General features: G+C 43.6%; 1 protein-coding gene across 4 annotated transcripts; it reads left to right on the top strand.

Annotated features, from left to right (window-relative positions):
* Positions 1-287: 287 nt before the first annotated feature.
* On the top strand, positions 288-21,353 carry Fbxo40 (F-box protein 40). Of its 4 annotated transcripts, XM_029470749.2 has the most exons (6): positions 288-390; positions 503-614; positions 3,890-3,943; positions 12,096-12,125; positions 14,001-15,917; positions 18,483-21,353. In XM_029470749.2, exons 4-6 carry the CDS (start codon positions 12,123-12,125, stop codon positions 18,693-18,695), a joined length of 2,133 nt encoding a protein of 710 aa, XP_029326609.1. In that variant the 5' UTR covers positions 288-390; positions 503-614; positions 3,890-3,943; positions 12,096-12,122; the 3' UTR covers positions 18,696-21,353. The 4 variants fall into 4 exon arrangements, with proteins under 4 accessions (XP_029326609.1, XP_085688348.1, XP_021040959.1 ...); XM_085832222.1 differs by lacking the exon at positions 288-390 and having other exon boundaries at positions 467-614; XM_029470750.2 differs by lacking the exons at positions 288-390; positions 503-614 and adding an exon at positions 660-716.
* Positions 21,354-21,521: the final 168 nt, after the last annotated feature.

Below are 21,521 nucleotides of genomic sequence, written 5' to 3'. Positions count from 1 at the left end.
CCTGGGAAAGGCCAGGGCCAGAGGAAAGCAGATGCTAGCCTGTCCTGAGAAGAAACGGGAGAAGCAGAAGCATGGAACTGTGTCCCTTGCACAACTTGCTACTTCAGCCAGTGAGGGGCTTGGGTGGAACACAGGGTTATAATTAGAGCAGGAGGCCAGCTGCTTCTCCCTCCTTAAAATCGTACAGCTCCTGGACACAGCTGGACCTGCCCACGGCACACACAGGACTCAGGCTGTGCTGGCCTTGCCCTGACCCTTCTTGCAAAGGCTTTCCTCCCTCCTCTGTGAAACAAAGTCCGGGGTTGGTCTAAGCGCTACTTTCCCATGGGCTCTCCTCTGCCCCTCCAGCACTTAGACATTGAGTGTTGATAACCTACAGAGACGAAAGAGGTCGTAAGCTGAGCCCGGTCACATTGCCCTGTGATATAGTTTTATTTTTAACTTTGAAACGCTTGAACTATGTCAGTTGACGTTTTCTCCCTTTCGCTTGCCTTTCCAACAGAACTTGGGTGCTCTGCTTCAGCGGAAGCATTGGCACCCACCTCTTCCAGACCTGCTTGATCAACGGCAAAGGGCTGGTAGCTGCGGATGCTGAGCCAGCTTGTATCGTTTAGGTAAGATCTTTTCAAACACCGGCAGGTGTGACCCAGGTTATTTATATGATAAATGGGTGGACCGGACCAAGGCTTACTGTGCGTTGCCTTTGTACCATGAAGGTAGGTTGTTAAACTTTGTTACATGTGGGTGATGGGGGAAAGGTTGGTACTGGAAAGCCCTGGCCATGTGTAAGGTGTTTTGGATTTTAAATCGTACAGCAGTTTGCAATGTCAGCAGCCTTCTGCCAGCTTAGGTTTTCTACTACAGTCAACCAGAGCGATTCAGTGCTGTCTTAGTCACACAGTGGTGACAGGGGAGGGCAGTGTGTGGTAAGGGAAAAAGTAGACACCCAGGGTTAGTCCAAACGCTGCAATGCTGTTCTCCAACCACCTCTGCGGCTTTAATTGCAAGTCATGGTCACAAGGCTTAAATTCCATCTACCGAGCCACATCGCGGGCTAATGTACCACAGCGGTACTTCAACAGCGCTGGCTGCTCAAACTCTGCCTGCAACCTGAAACTCAGTTTTGCCTAACAAAACTGCCTCAGGGCAATTCCTTCCCGCCCATTTCGGGGGGTGGGGGGAGCAGCCATGAAAGTGAAAACTGAAAATCATACACAGACTTAGGCACCCGAACTCAAAACTGTGACCAGCTTGAGGCGGGTACACCCAGAGCAGCAGAAGTGAAGTGATGAAAGATATTCATGGTTTTAAAAGCTTAAGAGGCAGATGGACTACTCCTAGCTCCTGGAATATCTGCATCTCAGCCTTCCTAATGCTGTGACCCTTTAACACAGTTCCTCATGTTGTGGTGACCCCCCCCCCCCCCATAAAATTATTTCATTGCTACTTTGTAACTGTAATTTTGCTACTGTTGTGAACCATAATGTAAATACCTGATATATAGAATATCCTATATGTGACCCCCATAGGGGTCACAATCCACCAGTTAAGAACCTCTGCTATATATTGTTATGTGCATGAAAAACGTTAGCAACAGTAATGGGCCCTGTTTATTTCCTTATGTTTCTCTAGTTTAGAGTTCAGCTGAGGTCATCCTGGGAAGTGGCCCACACGGAAAGGGATCTGTGGTGTTCGGGTTCGAGCCATCAATGCTGAGTCAAAGGAGATATAAGGCAACTACTCAGATGCCTAACTTCTAGCTCCCTCTTGTAGCCCACCATAACCTCCAATGTACAGGAGTGGCCCCGAAACTGTCTCTACAGGAGTCTATGTTACTTTCCTACCTATTTGCTTAGGCACAGTCAGTTCCCTGTGGCATTTAATTTTGCCAGGGTTTCCATGGCAATGAATCAGAAATGTATGGTGGACTGCTATCTTTATGAGACTTGGGTATGTGAGCTTAGAAGTCATCATGGGGACAACAGTTGCCCCCCCCCAACCCAGTTAAATAGTTTATAAGCCAGCACCACAGAGGGTTATAACATTGATATCAATGTATAAGTATGGACAATGAGAATCAAAGCTGGTAAGTAAAAAGCTTTAAAGACAGAGTGACTTCTAGAGGTGAGGACTGCAGATTGTAAAGCTGACTGGACCTGGGGAAGCACAGTATATGTTAGGGTGTGGTGAGGTTGCTGGTATCACAGCCCAGAAGCCCATGAACCACATGTGTGATTTATCCTCAGATGCCTGGGTGAGGTAAAATCTCAGGGAGTAGAGAGATGAATTTAATAGTTAACTTTATACATTTTCTTTCTCTAGAGTCAAATGTCTCCATAGCAGGGAAGTGGGTGAACAATGAATAACTGAATGACTAGCTGGTGGGTGAGAGGATTAGGAGTTTAAAAATACCTTTGCCCTTTGCCCTCTAAGCTTGGCCCTCTAACCTTGCCACTTTCACTGAAGCTGAACAGAAATCAATCATTATTGTGAGGGCTGGCCACATGGGGTGTCAGAATGAAGGGCACCGAAAGGGCCATCTGCTTAAAAATATCTCCCTGACATCAAACCTGTTTGTCACTAACTTTAAAACCAGAGTAAACCCTGTTAAAATGATCTGTTAATCTCATTCTTTCTTGATTTAACTACACCTACTATGTGTTATGACCCAATGACACTTCCTAACCGTCTCCTCCAACTTCCCAGACTCTGTCCCCTTGGTACTATCTAAGCTCTTAGCATACCTTTGGCCACCTCCACTAGCTGTGTAGTAGTTAGGTGGTGCTGCCATTTCTATAGACTAGCATCTGGGAACAGTGGAAACACAGCCTGAGACTACAAGCAGAGAGTGTTAGAGTGCACACAAGACACGGTCCTCCTTGGAGTCTCAGGTTTGCCTTGGAAAATTGGAGATGTAAAACTTGGACTGTCAGTATTGCCTGGGGAAATTCCAGACTTCCTCCAGTCCACCGAACTCTACTATAAAGACTGCCCCCCCCCCCCCTGCAAATGGCATGTGGACTGAAGTTGAAGAAATCCTGGAAGAAATCTGGTTTTCTGCCTCTCAGACACCTCTGAACAGCAGAACAGCTGCAGCTGTTCTGCAGAGCAAGTCCTGGTGACTGTTCTGACAGGGCTCAGTGTATGTTCCTAGTCAGACCCACGCAAGTGGCTCTCACTCAGTGCAGGCTTCCTTTACTCAAGGGGCTGAACAGCTTTCCTCTCCTGCTTCCTCTCTCTCATTAATTAACAGGAGAACCTGCTAATTAATTAAGGAGAACTGATAGCCACCACTTTTCTAAACCAGTACAATCTCTAACTACATTTTAAATATTTGTTTTTAATTTTTTTATTCTTTATATATTTTTGTATAGTTGAAGGTTCTATGCTAGGGACACTTACTCTCCAGCTCCTATTCTAGTATATTCCTTGAGACATACTTGTACCCTTCATTAATATTCTGGTCAGAGGTCCTTCTACTGTCTGGGTATACCTGCCAGTTGTGGCATTTGCTCAAAGCTGCTCATCTAAATGCTCACTGTTCCTAGTGGCAAAGGGAAGTTCTCTATTAAAAAACAAACAAAAAAAAAACTTCAGAAATTAAAACATAATTACATTATTTCTCCCCTTTCTTTTCCTCCCTCCAAGTGTTTTCATTCCAATCCACAGCATCTTTTTAATTGTTGCTACATACCTCTCCCTCCACCCCCATGTGTGTGTATGTGTATGTGCATGCACATGTGTGTGTGCACGTGTGTGTACATGTGTATTCCCAAATATAAAAAATACAACATGATCAGTTCATATAATGATGTTACTTTTATTATATGTTTTCAGGGCTGACCACTTAATATTGGATAACCAACCCATATTTTTTTCTCTTGGGCAGAGTATTTCTCTCGTGCTCAGTATTCCTTACTTACCTGAAGTCCTTTGTCTAAAGGTAAGGTCTCCTGAGATTTCTGCCTTCCATGTAATCACATATGTTGCTTTTCTCCATCTTCAGGATTTGTTTAGGCAGTCGCGTTGGTGAGACTTCATGGGTATAATTTCTTTGACATTTCTAGAAGACACAATCTCGTAGCCAACTTCCTATTCCTCTGGCTCTTACCATGTTTCCACTCCCTCTGCCACAATGATCCCTGAGCCTTAGGTGCAGGAGGCAGGAGTTGTGTTATAGGTGTGTCACTTGGGACTGGGCTCTACAACTCTGCGTTTTGATCAGTTGCCGTTGTTTGTAATGGTCTCCATCTGTCTTTTTGTTTTGTTTTGTTTTTTGGTTTTTGGTTTTTTTTTTTCAAGACAGGGTTTCTCTGTATAGCTCCCTTTGTAGACCAGGCTGGCCTCGAACTCAGAAATCCGCCTGCCTCTGCCTCCCGAGTGCTGGGATTAAAGTGCGCCACCACGCCCGGCTACCATCTGTCTTAGTTACTGTTCTATTGATGTTCTGTTGGTGTAAGGAGACACCATGGCCAAGGCAACTTTTAAAAGAAAGCATGTTATTAGAGGCTTGCATATAGTTTTAGTTTTTAGCTCAAGACCATCATAACATGAAGCATAAGCATGGTGGCAATCAGGCAGTTAGGACATTGAATGGCAGCTGAGTTTCACATCTGATCTGCAAGCTGTAGGCAGAGAACTAGAGACTGTGTCTGGCATGAGGTTTTGAAATCTCAAGGGCCACCCCCAGTGGCACACCTCCTCCTACGAGGCCACACCTCCTAACCCTTCAAATGTCTGTGGTGGCATTTGGAGGTGTGGCATTTTTTAGAGGAAATGTGTCACTGGGGCTGGGATTAAAGGTTTCAAAAGCTCAATGCATTCCCAGTTCGCTTTCTCTTTCAGTCTCATGGTTGTAGCCTCAACAAGAGTTCTCAGCTGCTGTTGCAGCACCCTGCCTGCCTGCCCGCCCGCCCGCCCCACCCCCCTCGCCCGCCCCGCCCCGCCCCGCCCACCCCCGCCCCTCCACCCCCTCCCTGCCTGCCCCCCCCTCCCTGCCCGCCCCCCCCTCTCTGCCCACCCGCCTGCCCGCCTGCCTGCCTGCCTGCCTGCTGCTGTCATGCTCCCTGACGGGTGGGGAGCTCTAACCCTCCGGAACTGTGAGCCCAGGAAGTTGCCTTGGTCATGGTGTTTAACCACAGCAATAGAAAGGTAACTAAGGCACAGTCTGTGGCAAAGAGAAGTTTCCTCAATGAGGGCTGTAAGCGACACTTATCTATGACTATAGGAACAAAAGTTTAGAACATAGACATGCAGGTTTAGTAAAGAGGTAGTTGTAGGTTTTCCTCCAAAGTCCATGACGTCACTAGTCCTGGGTGGTTGGCCAGGTTTCCAGGATCAAACATGATTTTTCCTTTTTGGTAAGCAGGCTTTAAGTCCAGTTATAGCACTGTTAGTTTCCACTAAGTACACGTGCTACCACTCCACCCCTAGGGTTACCGTGCCATGCTGTGGTTCATAGGCATCCTAGCTGAGTGGGACTACCGATGACTTCCTTGCTTTGGTACCTTCTGGTACCATGTAAGCTACTCTTTAGGGAGGAAGCTTCATGTCTGATCCAGCTTGCATCCTCGGGACTTGAGACTGAAGTGCATGGTGTCTTCAGCAGTAGGGACACACCTTCCACCTCTAGGAGCAACCAAGGACAACAGTAATAGCCTATAATGTTTTGGGAGTTGTTTGGATAACCCTGACCAACAACTCAAAAAATCATGGCTGGTCTTGGAGTTCTGGTTTTTGTTTTAGATAGTCTATGGCTCTTGAGGAGCACTGTTAATCCAGATGGGAAATTTTTATTTTTATTTTTATTTTTATTTTTATTTTTATTTTATTTTATTTTATTTTTGTTTTTTGAGACAGGGTTTCTCTGTATAGCCCTGGTTGTCCTGGAGCTCACTTTGTAGACCAGGCTGGCCTCGAACTCAGAAATCCACCTGCCTCTGCCTCCTGAGTGCTGGGATTAAAGGCATGCGCCACCACGCCCAGCTGAGAAATTTTTATTTAAAAGAAAATATGTCATATATGTATTATATGTCATATATTACATATTAAAACATATAACTTATATAATATACGATTTTATAATTATATAATTTAATAATTACATAAATTAGTAGTTATATAATAATCATGATTATATAACACATTATATACATATTTTAAAATACTTGTATGTTTATATTTATATATTTATATATTATAACATAATTATATTGTTATATGATATATAATTATTATATAATATAATATAAATATAGTTTATATAGTTATATATAGTTTATTTATAATATATACATGTATTATAATTTAAATATATAGTTATATATTTATATTATATCATAATAGAACATATATTTTATATTATTATAATATATTCTATAATAATTATAATATAATCATATTATGCTATAATATGATTACTATATAGTGAATTATACATAATATATTATATTTTATAATATATTGTATGTAATTATTATTATAAATATTTATATACAGACTTAGATGTATTGTAGGTACTTTTAAGTAGATAGTAATGAGGTTCCTTTTAACTTGTTCAGACACCCTTACAGTTTTCCCCCCAAATTCTTCTTTATTTAATTCCCTCCCCTTTTCTAATTAAAGCCCCTCTCCATTTTCCACATTTCCCCCTTGTACACTGCTATCCACCTCTTTATTGCTCTCTTGCTCTTTATCCCACCATGGCTCCCTTTTACTTCCTTGGTTCCTGCACTTACTTCAGGATAACCTGCTCACATCTGGAAATGTAGAGCTAGGACCCTCAGATGGGAGGGCACATGAGATTTGGGTCATTCTGAGTCTCAGTTACCTCTTTCAGTGTGGTTTCTCTAGTTCTACCCACTTGCCTGAAAGGTTCATGATTTCATTTTTCTTTCAGGCTGAGTAGTAGACCACAGTGCACATGGGCTACATTTTCATTCTCCATTTGTCAGTGTAAGACATTCAGGTTGTTTCCGTTTCTTACCTCCTGTGAGCAGAGCAGCAATGAACAAGTTATCAAGTAATCAATTCACTGTGCAAATCTGCCCGGCCCTAAGGGGTTTCTTGAGGTGTATGGCTTTTAATACTAGCCCAGGAAAGTGCCAGGCAATAATTTAGACTATCAAGAGTTCTATATTGCCCCGTATGCCAATGAAAACAATCTCCCCCAAGTATTCAATGAAAGGTTGAGATGTGATTCTCATGTTGTTGGGTTATGTCTGTCTTTCTCCTTTCTTTTATGGTCAAACTCCCCCAGGGTTATATTTATTCAACACTGGTCCTATCTCAAAGTCAGTCAGCTGATGTCATTCTAGAGTTTGGAATGAGATCTTTAAATAGCAATATTTAAAAAGGAAGAGAGGCGATGCCCCAGTGTAGGGGAATGCCAGGACAAGGAAGCGAGAGTGGGTGGGTTGGTGAGCAGGGAGAGTAGGGAAGGGATAGGAGTTTTTGGAGGGGAAACAAGGAAAGGGGATAACATTTGAAATGTAAATAAAGAAAATATCTAATAAAAATTTAAAAAAAATAAAAAGGAAGAGAGGAGCATCTTTGTTGACAGCATGCAATATTTTCTCTTAAAGGAATATTTTCAAATAACCTGACAGGAATAGAGACCAACAAAGCGATATTATATCATTCCTAAGAAAAGTATATGGTTCCTAAGAACCATACTCCAAAACACTTAAAGGGAAGACTGGCTTAGAGCCCATCACAGTGCCTGTAGCCAAGCACATCCTTGCTGGTGAGCAGAGTTTTCACTCCTGGAGTCCAGGAAACCAGCCAGAATCTTTGCTTCTTGTCCCAGACGTAGAGCTCAGTATCGTGACCAAGTGCACTGCTTGCATGATGCTGGACACTGCTGGTGTTGGTAGTTTCCTTGCATGTCCTCACGCCCTTTGTGATCTCACTCTTTTCTACCTGAAAGCCAGAAGGGATCCAGAGTCTTCCACGCTCCATCCTTATTGGTTGGCTGCAATTCTTAACAGGTGCCATTCCTCCCGATTGACCACAATCCTGTCAGCATCAAAGCATGTGTCTCGCCCTTCTTATCAAACATGTTTCAAATGAGCAAGGGTCCCACAGCTGAAATGCCAGAATTGTTGTTTGAGGATTGCTCACAAGCATCGTGTGGCCATGACTGTCATTCTTCTTTGAGGTAGTGTAGGTGGCATAACTCACCCTTTCCTTTATATCTATGACAACATAGTCCTGATTCACTCAACCTTCTGGTCTGTCCTCTGGATGCCCTTCTTCCTAATGTCCCCAAAGTGGTCACACATGGCTTGATATTAATACTTCATGTCTCAGATATCTAGTCTGTGTTCTCATTTCCCACTTAGAGCTTCTTCTCTCACTTGGGTAGTTTCCACATCGACATCTCTGTACCCAAGTTCCTCTTCTCATCACAAGATTGCCATCACCTTGAACAACTTATACCAGACTTGTTGGACTCATCTTGCCTCCTCAAATAGCTCCTTCATAGACTTCTGTTTTTCTCAAAAATTGTAGCCAATTTTCTTTCTTCTTGCTTTAAAATCTTGGTATTGACTTTAAGTGATTTCCACATCTCCAGTCAGGAACAAACCAGATCCTTACGTGTTGCCTCTTGTCTGCCTCGTCTCTGTTTCTAGCATCTTCGGTCTCACCTACACAACTGCATCATAGTCTCTACAGTAGTTTCCAACTCCAGACCCTTTTACCCCATCCCAGTTAGCTCCTAAATCACAATGTAAAATACCTCCTTATTGTGTACCAAATAGTTCCAGATTTCTTAGTCTAATATTTTAAGAATTTCCATACTAAATCCACCATGGACTTTCCCCACTAGGAATGAATGACCTCAAACATGGCAAGGGTCAGCCTGCACATTAAACTGGTGTTAAGCTGTTAGATGGACCATTGCACACAAAGAAGTAAATTCTTTGAATTTACTCCATTCTCTCTCAGTATATCACAGTTCATTTTAGTTACTATAACAAAACACCAGAGGCTAGGTAACTTATAAACAACAACTTAATTCTCACTTGGAGGTCCATGGTGGATTTGCTGTCTTTTTGAGGGCCTGTTTGCTGGGTCACAGCCATCTTGCTTTGATGTGCTGATGTGACAGAAGTGATGAGGGTTCTCTCTCACAGGCCCCTTTTATAACAACATTGACTTTGTTCGTGAAGGCTCTGCTCTAGTGACTCTATCTCCTCCCAAAAGTTCTGTCTCCAAATGTGATCACATTAGTGATTAAATTACAACATTAAAAACTTTGGTGGACATAACATTCAGCCCATAGTACAGCCCAACCCTTTCAGTCCTTTGACCCTGTGAGAGCTTTCCTTGGCTCTCACATCCTGATTTTCTACTACCGGGCCCTGAGCCTATTTGATGCCTTGAGTTTCAGCTTCTTACCTGTCTCCTGGTTCAGGGTGGCAGGAGACTGAAGCACTCTGGGATGATCCTCAGGATTACTCAGTAAGCCTAGTGGGGTCTAGAATGAAGGTGTGGAATAACTAGACTGAATGTATGTTTTCTTAGTTTGGTTTCTACCTCTGCTCTAAGCAGCATGGCCAGAAGCAACTTGTGAAGGAAAGGGTTTACTTCAGCTTCAGGTTTATAGTCCATTATGAAAAGAAGTTAGGCCAGAAACTCAAGACAGGAAACTGGAGGTAAGAACTGAAGCAGAGGCCACAGAGGGATGCCACTTACTAGCTTGCTCCTCATTGCTTGCTTCGCCTGCTTTCTTACATGACCAGGGACCACCTGCCCAAGGGTGGCACCATGCATAATCGGCTATCCCATACCATATAAATCATCAATCAAGAAAATGCCCCAATAGGCATCAGATTCCCCATAGGCAATCTGATGATGGCTTATTCTCAGTTAAGGTTCCTCTTTCCAGATAACTCTAGCTTGTGTCAAGTTGATGAAACAAACAAAAACCAGGACATGTATTGAGGGTATAACTCCAGTATTTCTCCCACACATGAACAAGGGTTGCAGTCAGATTCTATAATATCACAGTGCAATAGGACCATCCGTGAAAAAGGGGAATGTTCTCTTCTGTGTCATCCAACAGAGTAGCTACCTGCAGATGTGGCTACTGAACACTTGGAGCATGGCTGGCACGAAGGAGGATTTACTCATCTTATTTCATTTTGACCAAACTGAAACAGCCACAAGCTGATGACTACAATATAGGACAGTGCAGATTTATAGGTATACAAGTGTCACCTCTGATCCTACTGAAAGTGTCTTATGTCTTGGTTTGAAAGCACCCTGCAAGACTCATGGGTATTACTGACACATAGAGTACAGTCAACAAATGTTTGTTGGATGGGTAGACAGTAGACAGATAACAAAAGGAAAGAGAGAGAGCCCTTGTAAAAATTCCTTAAAGATGTGAGGGACTATTGCAAACTAAAGATTTTTAAAAAAAAAATGAACTTCACTAAGTTCAATACACTGGCACAAAAAGAATTCTGTTGCTAGCTAGGTGCGGTGGTGCATACTTTTAATCCCAGAATTTAGGAGACAAAGACTTGCAATCTCTGTGAGTTCAAGGCCAGCCTGACCTACATACAAAGTTCCAGGTCATCCAGGGCTACATAGTGAGCTCCTGTCTCGTGTGTGTGTGTGTGTGTGTGTGTGTGTGTGTGTACACATATCCAGTGTGGACATTGGTTTTAGTTTTTTTGGATGAGATGAGGGTACCATGAATTCCAGAGGAAAAGGTCCATGCTGAAGTGCTTAGGGATGAAGAAGCATCATTAGTATCTTATTTTCTCACTGGGCAGCTCTAACTACTCAAGAGGAGGAGACACAAAAAAAATGGCAAGAAGCTAACAATTGTTATAGTGGTGTGTAGTGAATTTCTTATTGTATCTGTTAATTCATCTTTTGTATATGTTTGAAAAAAATTAATGAAAAGAAATTACCTACAACAAGTTGCCAAATTCTAAATTAATTAAATAAAAATGTAAGGTTGTGCAGTTTCTGGCTTTGGGGCACCAAGCTTCCAGCTCTGCCTCAGCAAAGCACACAGCTGGAACTGCCTTGCTGACTCTCTAGACCAGCTGTTCTAACTTAGCCTGCATGTGGGATCTAGCTTGTATACTTTGTATTTGCTCAAATAAAATGTTGTTTTAGATTGATTTAGTGGACAGGACAAAGTTCTGAGGACATTTTGATATATCATGTGGTAAAATATTTGCACCATGATGACCTAGAAAACACTAATTTTATAAGACCACATGTGTAGGTTACAAGAGCACTGTTGTAAAAATGTCCTGTGTCTTTAACTCATTTCTCCCTCTCAGAAGTGCTGTGAGGTAGGCGTTGCTAACCTTCTCCTTCAAAGAGGGGAAACGGATCTAAAAGATGCTAAGTAATCCTCCCAAGGCCTCATAGCTGGGGAGAGACCTTATGCAGTCAGCCTCCTGGCCATTCCACTCAATCAAACTCACAGAAATCTGTCTCCCACATTCTCTGGGAAACTCAGAAGATCTGGTAACACATCCCCTCTTAAAACCAAGCAACCAGAGCTGGGTAACCTCATTTCATCTAAAGGCAGAACAGCTTCTGTTCCAGTTGCTGCAGTCCCCACTGGAACCTGCTTCTAGGATTTGAGGGATTTGAGCTCTGACCTAGCCCCAGCACAGCTGAAGACACTAGGTGAGTGGCGTAACTTAGGGATGCTCAGGTCAAGCTGGACATCAAACTGCTTCCTCAGTAGACATGAAGCCCCATGGGAAGGCAGAGGAGATTGGGGCTGAATGGGAAATTGAAGGTAGACAGTGAAGAGAAGTTGCAAGAAGCAGAAGTCACAGACACCATAGTTGGAATAGGTCCCATCAGGGGACATGTGGGTCAGTGCAAAGAGCCTGGGCCAGCTAACCAACCTCCACACATAGTGGATGAGTGAGCTTGGATAAGATACTTAGCTTTTCTAGTCTCCATTTTCTTGACTGAAAATTGGGGCAACTCCCCTAATAAGGAGAGAAGAATTAAATTAGAGACTATGTGAAGTCTCTTTGGTCATTGATCATATAAATAACTACACATTTTCCTTTACTAATAATTCATATTTTCATATTTCTCCCCAGAGTTAAGAAGCCAGAAGCAGGGAAGCCATGGTAAGTATCAGGCTTTTGTTGGAGCTTCACTGTTGAGCGGTCCAGGTCTAACTTTATTTATTCCAGAGCCCAAGCAAATGACTATAGATGTGACTGCTCGTGTTAATGATCCCCGTTACTGAGGACTAGACACTGACTAAAAGGAAAGATGATAAAGATTTGTGAGCAAGGATTTATAGTCGCTCAACACATAGAACTAATAAATGACAAGATAGAAATATTAATTATTCTTATGTAGTCATTAGACATTGTCATATATATATATCACATATATAGTATACATATATCACATATATATGCTAAATTATTATGCAATGTCAATAAAAACATTAAAAATGTCAGTAATAACTTCAATGGCTATGAGTTTCTTCATTCAGGAAGTATACTGAACACCTACAGTGACCTGTGTCCCGTACTAGATTCAAATGTGGACAAAACCAGGCTTATCCTTGTCCTTCTGGAATGTCCTCTGGGATAGTTTGCTGGATAAATGACAACACACTCACGTGTTACATACATAGATACATACATACATACAAAAGCTTACAAAGAATAAATATTATTTTGGCATCAAATTAAATTATACACAAAAATATAATCTCAGTACATTGTAGATCAAAATGGGAAATAAAAAAGAAATAAAAGCTCCAGAAACTATATAAATGCATGTCTTCCTGACTATAGGTAGAAATTTTAAATAATATTTTTATTAATTTTTAAAGCCTTTTATACAACATACCTTGACCGTGTTTAGTCTTCCCCTCTCATCCTGCACCCATCCTTTCTGTTTTTCATGTCCTCCTTTTTTTTTCGAATGCCTTCCTTTTTTATCTTTAGAAGAGATTATCTCACAACAAGTAATAAGCATGATAAAAAAAATATAGGTGATTGGGATTCAGTAGAATAAAGAAATGTACAGGATTATTTTAAGAAAAATTCTAGTCTTGTGTCTAAAAAGTACAAAATCTTATTGATAGTTGTGCTGGCTAGTCTTATATCAACTTGACACAAGCTAGAGCAGAGGTTCTCAACCTGTGGGTCATAACCCCTTTGGGGCTCAAACAGCCTTTTGCAGGGGTCACATATCAGATATTCTGAGTATCAGATATTTACCTACCTAACAATTCATAACACTTAGCAAAATTATAATTATGAAGTAGCAATGAAATAATTTTATGGTTGGGGGGTCACTGCAACATGAAGAACTGTATTAAAAGGTTGCAGCCCTAGGAAGGATGAGAACCCCTGGGCTAGCGTTATCTGAAAGGAGAGAATCTCTCTTGAGAAGATTCCTCTACAAGATCCTGCTGCAAGGCATTTTCTTAACTGCAGAGGGATGCCATCCCTGTGGTTCTATAAGAAACCAGGCTAAGCAAGACTTCAGGAGCAAGCCAGTTAAGCAGCTTCCCTCTATGGCCTCTGCATCAGCTCCTGCCTCCAGTTTCTCTCCTGCTTGATTCCTGTCTGGACTTCTTTTGATGGTAAATTGTGATATGGACGTGTAAGCTGAATAAACCCTTTCCTCCCCAGCTTGCTTTTGGATATGATCTTCATTGCATCAATAGTAACCCTAAGATAATATGTTACAAATCACCCATAATACATAGTTTAGGAAAAAAAAAAAACAGTTGTCAAATGTAGTCTTATCACAGTCCAATCTTTGGGTTCTGATTTGAGCATACACACCACTTAGATAGCATAAACTACTAAAAAGACTAGTCTGGATTTCTACGTCCCCAATTGGCTCTGCATTGAAGTTGCTACTGCAGTCTTAAAGAGACAGAAGGTAAGCGCATTAAACCCACTGCAGGAGTGCACACCACTCCTCTTCCCTAGCTCACCTGTCTTCTCTGCCTTTGTCCCCACTGTATCCAGGGTCGGGCACGCAGGCCTCCACCTGCGCTGCACAGGCACTGTGAGGGATGCATCAACCGCCATTGCCATGTTCCAGTGGAGCCCAGCGTCTCCTGCCTGGTGATAAGCTGCCACCTGCTCTGTGGCGCCACCTTCCACATGTGCAAAGAGTCGGAGCATACACTCCTCTGCCCTCTGGAGCAGGTTCCCTGCCTCAACTCTGAGTATGGCTGCCCGCTCTCCATGGCACGCCACAAGCTGGCTAAGCACCTGCAGGTATGCCCCGCCAGCGTGGTCTGCTGCTCCATGGAATGGATCCGCTGGCCAAATGTGGACTCAGAAACATTCCTTCACGAGAACATCATGAAAGAGACCCCCAGTGAGGAGTGTTTGGACACAGCCCTGGCCCTCCAGGACCAGAAGGTACTCTTCAGATCCTTGAAAATGGTAGAGCTTTTCCCGGAAACCAGAGACGCCACGGAGGAGGAACCAGACATGAATGGTGACACCAGTTGGGAGGAGACTGCGGGCGCAGTGGGGGGAGTGGATGCCAGGCTAGCACCAAATTCTTGTTTGCTGGCAACCAGCAGGCAAATGATGGAGCTCAGTCAGGAGGAACGAGATGCACTGGCAAAAAACAAAGAAGGGATGGACCTGGACAAGTTTGGCAAGTGGGAAAGTATGTTCAGCAAGGAGCACGCAGCCTCTGTTTTAACAGGTTCCTTGGGGAAGAGTGAAAACAAGAATGGGGATGTGGCTGGGAAAGAGCAGTGCTCCAGTAATGTTCGCACAGGGGATGCAGAGGGTTCTGCCGAAAGGAGAGGACCACAGGAAAGCCAGAAGTCCCAGGAACTTCCCGCTACCATGGAGATGACAGGGCTTGCTCCCTGGCAAGATGGTGTTCTGGAAAGACTAAAAACAGCCGTGGATGCCAAAGACTATAACATGTATCTGGTGCACAACGGGCGGATGCTCATCCACTTTGGGCAGATGCCTGCTTGTACGCCCAAGGAGAGGGACTTTGTTTACGGCAACCTAGAGGCTCAAGAAGTGAAGACGGTTTATACCTTCAAGATTCCCGTGAGCTACTGTGGGAAGCGAGCTCGCTTGGGAGATGCCATGTTGAAATGCAGACCAAGTGAACACAAGGCTGTGGATACTTCCGACCTGGGCGTCTCTGTGGAGGACCTGCCCAAATCCGATCTCATCAAGACCACCCTCCAGTGTGCTTTGGAAAGAGAACTCAAAGGCCATGTCATCTCTGAGTCCAGGAGCATCGATGGACTCTTTATGGACCTTGCCACCCAAACATACAACTTTGAGCCAGAACAGTTTTCCTCAGAGACAGTGTTGGCTGATCTCCTAGGCACTGCCCAACCCGGGGGCCTGCACGTGGAGCTCCACAGCGAGTGTGTGACTAGAAGACACAACAAAAGCAGCTCAGCTTTTACGTTCACCTGCAACAAATTCTTCCGAAGGGATGAATTTCCTCTGCACTTCAAGAATGTCCACACCGACATCCAGTCGTGTCTCGATGGCTGGTTCCAGCATCGGTGCCCCCTAGCCTACTTGGGATGTACATTTGTTCAGAACCACTTCCGCCCCCCTGGACAAAAAGCAAAAGTGATCTATAGCCAGGAGCTGAAGACCTTTGCCATCAAACCAGAGGTTGCTCCGGAGCTGAGTGAGAAATGGAAGAGCGACCATCTCTCTGGCTGTGATGGGAAAAGCCTGAATTCTCTAACCAGCCTGCCCCTGGAGGTGTTGCAATACATTGCTGGGTTTCTGGACAGCATCAGCCTGTCCCAGCTGTCCCAGGTGTCAGTACTGATGAGGAACATCTGTGCCACTTTGTTGCAAGAGAGAGGGATGGTCCTCTTGCAATGGAAGAAGAAGAGGTATTCTCATGGAGGCACCTCCTGGAAAGTCCACAATCAGGCAAGTTAACATTCATTCATTCATTCATTCATCCATTCATTCATTCATTCAGAGCTCTCTTGGGGACAAGTGCTGTACCAGGAGTTGGGAAAGATGCTGAAAATAACACTCACTCAAGGAGCTCAGTCTAGTAGGAAACAGTATATAAGCGTACATTTGCCATCATAGATGCTAATGTCTGCTTAGATGTCATGAATGTCTTTCACTAGCTCACTTATTCCATGCTGTCTCTCTTCTCCATCCTTCTCCAGCCTGGTCTATCCCAGAGACGTATCTCGGCAGCTTGCCTCACCTGGCTCCCTGGCCCTCTAGCTTCTTGTTAGGCTAATCCATTGTGAATGTTTCTGGAGGGGAAGGGAGGCCCGGGCAGGGGGTGGGGTGGGGGAGTGCTGAAGGTCTTCTCAGTGTGCTCACCTCTCCCCTTCAAGACACTGTGAAGTAGCTGTGTCCCTCCACTGAAGGTGGCCACACCAGGTGACTTATTACACTTATTCTACTTGTTCTGGGTCTGGTGAACAGCTTCCCTCTTTCCAGGCTAAGAGCTCTGGATTTGCCCTTAGATTTGTAAACCATCCCCCTTCCCCGATGAAACAACAACAACAACAACACCCCAAAACAAAAAACAAACAAACAAAACCCAACAGAACAAAACAAAACAAAAGCCCTACCTGAGTGTACCTCCTGCCCCTGCTTGGACTCTGATTGGTGTAATTGACAAACAAATTCATCCCAGTCTCATACCAACAGGCTTTAAAAACAACAGGTCTTATTTTAAAATTGTATGAGTTTGATTCATTGATTTCCCATAGCTGAATTGCGTGTTTAACATAAAACATTACATCATATCAATCAAATAATCTATTCCTTCAGTTAAACCATGTTTCTTTTCTCAGTTGTTTTGTCGTCACTGAATTACAACTTCTACAGAAGTCAGACTCCTAGTTCATCTTATCCAAGGTGTTTGTAGTATCTTTTCTCATAGCAAATGTGTAGAAAACATGAATCCTGAACATACAATGTCTATTTAAGTCATTAATGCCATTATTCTGTTTGTTCTAAATAGATGGATATTCTCAAGTTGGTATGGAGGAATTAAGAGTTTTTTTATTGATTATGTCCAAATTATTCTGTATATTTCCCTTAATTATTCCTTAAGCAGTCTTTCTGGAAAAATAATTACAAGACTTTCTTTTTTGTTTCATTTTGTTTGTTTTGTTTTGTTTTTTTAGAGACAGGGTTTCTCTGTGTAGCTCTGGCTGTCCTGGAACTCACTTTGTAGACCAGGCTGGTCTTGAACTCAGAAATCCGCCTGCCTCTGCCTCCCGAGTGCTGGGACTAAAGGCGTGTGCCACTACACCCGGCTACAAGACTCTCTTATGTATCTATGCATGTATCCACGTGTTAAACACCAGTTGCTACCAACAACATTAGTGTTACATATTAGCTAGAACAAAGTACCGCCTTGAGGAGTATGTCTAAGACCAGTACATATCTTTCTCAGCACAATCAGATGGCAATAATTCAATTTACAAACTAAAAAAATTTTTGCTCATATTTGCTCCCAAATCAAATATTTTGGCTACTTTTGGATATCACTTGGGACAGGCTAATTTCTTTACAGAAAGGAAGAAAGAATTTACATGAGGCTAATGAACACTCACATGAAAGTACTTTTTAAGTAAAACAGATGGCAGTTCTAAGATTTCAGGAACTTTTCTTGCACAGGAACAATGATCAAACTATGGTGGTGGAGAAGTCAGGCTGAATGGTTGCCAGTGTATCTAACCCCAGCACCTCAAAACTGGTGACTTTGCTATACCAGTCCAGGTGGAAAAATCAATGTTTGACTGAGCACCATACTCACCAAAATCTTCTTTGGGGGACTATTATTCTAACAAGGCTCTTCTTTGTTAGGCTATTTTAAGTTTTAAGTCTTAGAAAACAAACATACAGGGTTAGCATAAATGATAAGAACTATATTAACCTATAATATAGTTTAAAAGTCCAAAGACAATGGTCTCAGGTAAGGCTTAATCGAGCAGCTCAGAGACCTTTGTTTCTCCTCACTTCTGCAATGCTGACTGCTTTCTAAGGTAGTTCTTCCTAGGTGCCCCTGGTAGCTGCTGGGGGCTCCTTGGACCCCAGCTTCCTCCTAGTTCAAGCACAGTAGGTAAAGAGAATCAGCTTTTGGTGTCTCATTCGAAAGTCCCTATGAGTGCTAATCATCAAGATTTGAGCTGTGTGTCCAGAATTATTTTCTGTTGCTTGTAGGGATGCTGGGGAAGGTGTGTGTCAGTCATAGGGGAGCTGGGGAAGGTGTGTGTCAATTGTTTTGACATTTGGCGTCACAAGCAATTACAAAGCTGGCTGGGAAGATTATTAATCAGCAAGGTGCTAGGCACTAGGTGCAGGAAAGGGAGATATGAATGCCCTAGCAGTCGCTGGACACTTGGGAAACTGAATACAGGAGGAACAGACTCATCTCATACACCGTTCAGCCCCACTCCGCCTGTAAGCACTCAGTACTCCCTGCCTGTGTTCACCTTGAGCTTCTCTTCCTGGCAGATCTGGCAGTTCAGCAGTCTCTTCTCAAAAATCAAGAGCTGGGAGTTTAATGAAGTCACCTCCATGTCTGAACACCTGAAAACCTGTCCTTTCAACATCGTGGAGCAGAAGACTGACCCGATTCGTTTGACCAGCATGTGCCAGCCCCAAGAGAAGGCCCGGGAGAGCTTAGTATCCACCTTTAGGGCCCGACCACGGGGCAGACACTTTTGAAGATATGCACACCACTGCTCCTGGCTTCTCAGAGTTTCAAAGTAGGACAGTGTGCTTTGAGGCACCACTCTGAAACCTGCACATCTAGGAAGACTTGTGGAGTCCTTCAGGCCTTAGCAACTACACTAGGACACTAAGGATATTTGTTTGTTTATTTGTTTTGTTTGAGCTATCGCTTATATGAAAGTGCCACATTTTTTGCCTTTATCTTATTTCTTTCCTCTCCTAAAATAGATAAGTCTGGGAGAAAATTAATAGCTTAAGGCCGTTTGATAAACGAACCCAAGTTCTTGGTTGACTGGAGAGCAAGAAAACTCTGTAACCAGCATAGACTGGTGCTTCTACATTGAGCTGTCCAGTTTACAAACCACCTTCAAGTTCTTGGGGCAGGTGACCCAGGGACAGGGTCTGGGGTTTAGTGACTATCCAGGGTATCCAGGTGAAGGGAGTTCAACTGGAAGGTTCTGAAGCTTGCTTGGTCTCGACAACTCAGGGCTTTTTAGTCACCCTACTGCATCAAAGCCCAGATGGTTTCAAGGTGACCCAAGAGAATGGACCACACAGCGTAAACACAGCAGTTTCACAGACACCACAAGCCAAAGCAAAACAGTCTGTTGCATATAGTCTTGGCAACACCAAGAGTAAAACAACAACAACAACAACTCTTTACAATGAGGGAAAGGCCAAAAATCTCTGGAAGCAAAGTAGCAGCTCCTGGTTGAGAGCCACTGTCTTAAAGGATGCTACCCCAGCCATGGTAAGTTAGGAGGTGCTCACTGTTTACTGTGACAAATCTGACCTCACATGGCCAGCATAATTCAATGCAACTCTTACTCGTTTACTAAATAAGTTTTAAACATGTGATGATGCTAAATTGAGAACCAGATGGGGCTGATCTAGCCAATACGGCTTTGGGTCCTTGGGCCACATAAAGTAATACATCTTCCCTGCCCTTTTTAGGGAAACTTGAAACCAGGAAAGTCATTTATCTCAGGTTAAGTTCCTCCTCCCTTAATTGGTGCCATTTTCCAGCAACCCTAGACGTTCTCAAGCTAATAATAATAATAATAATAATAATAATAAAGAAAAAGGGAAGGCAGGCATCACAGGGAAACAGCCAGCCAAGAATCCAAATAATGAAGGACTCTTGCCAATCTGTGAGCTCGTTGTCTGGGCATCTGTCTGTCTGACCATAGTTCAGAGCTAGTGCAGGCAAAGAAGCTGGTGCAGATGAAGAAACTGGTGCAGATGAAGAGGCTGGTGCAGATGAAGCTGGTGCCTTTGCAAAGGCAGCAGAGCAAGCCCATTCTGAGAGCATATTCACTCTCTGCTGCATTCCTCATGTTTGTTAACACAATGCTATTATTTATTCCTAATCTTTACAGTTTGGTTTGGATTTCACAACCACTTTTTTGGTGCAAGTCATGGGTTTTTTAGAAGTGCATATAGAGTGTTCTCTAAGACTTTGCTCAGTGAGGATGAGTAACTGAAAGCAGCTAAACAATGAGGTTGGCAAGAGGAAAGCGAGCTCTTTGGGTCTTGACTCTGTGCGTTGGGAATCTGGTTCTTCCCACACAGTGGAATGTGGTTTTCCCAGCCTCTTTGGGGTCTATTAGAAAGAGAGAACTACAGACCATGGAAACGAACCCTGGACTCAGTTACATGAGCCAGGAGCAGCAGAGAGGCAGGGAGGCCTCAGGGCTCTGCCACCTTAAGCTGTACTACCCTTTTCTAGACATGGGATCCAGTTGTCCTGGTATCAGGGATCCTTGCCCTCCTAAAGCCACTATACACTCTTAGCTCACTTGGATCTGTTCTTTGGTGTTAGTCTTTTGCAGAGAGGGGCAGGGAACCTTCCCTTCCTACTTCCAATCCTCTAATCTGTGATTCTTCCTAGAGAATCACCACCTGCCAGGGAGTCAGGGAGGTGGCTCAGTTAGCCAACTACTTGCCTAGCAAGCAGGTGGGCCTAATTTGGATCTCCTGAACCCATGTAAAATGGCAGATGTGGCAGCTTTTGCTGATAATCTCAGTGCTGAGGAGGCAGAGACAGGAGGATCCCTGGGGATCCCTGACCAGCAAAGCCCTATTGATGAGCTCCAGGTCAAACACAAATCCTGTTGAACAAGAGGCAGATTATATTCCTAAGGACTGACAGCTAACATTGCTCTCTAGCCAACACACACACACACACACACACACATCAAGATTATAAGAAGTCTGGTTTTCCCAGGCAGGAAGCTAACCTCATACATCTACTAAAGCCAGCAGAGGCTGAACTGCCTTAATCTGGATGTCACCTAACCCTGCTATTCCACATTTCTGCCATTCACAGATATGCTGGTTGGTTTTATCAACTTGACACAAACCTAGACCTATCTGGGAAGAAGGAATCTTAGTTGAGAAAATGCCTCCTAAAATGCCCCGTAGGCAATTCTGTAAGGCATTTTTAAAATTAGTAGTTGATGTGGAGAGGCTGGCCTGCTGTGGGTGGTGACCATCTCTGGGTGAGTGGTTCTGGATATAAGAAAGAAGGCTGAGCAAGCCAGTAACCAACACTCTTCGCTGGCTCCTGCTTACGTTTCTGCCTCTAGGTTCTTGCTCTGAATCCCTGCCCTGGCTTCCCTTGGTGATGGAGTGTGAAATAAACCCTTTCCTCCCCGAGCTGCTTTTGGTCATGTACTTTATCCTAGCACTAAAAACCTTAACTAAGGCAACAGGTTTGTCTGTTTAGAACTGGGGCTAAGGTACAGACAAAAAGGCCCAGCTCCTGACCTCCATGGTACAGGGTTTTTGAGCAGTGATAAGCCAGGCTAGAGGCAGTTT

Source organism: Mus caroli, unplaced genomic scaffold (assembly GCF_978045245.1).
Source record: "Mus caroli unplaced genomic scaffold, Mus_caroli_1 scaffold_17, whole genome shotgun sequence".
Taxonomy (NCBI): Eukaryota; Metazoa; Chordata; class Mammalia; order Rodentia; family Muridae; genus Mus; species Mus caroli.
Note: the sequence above shows the minus strand (reverse complement) of the source record. Positions and strands in the feature narration are given on the sequence as shown.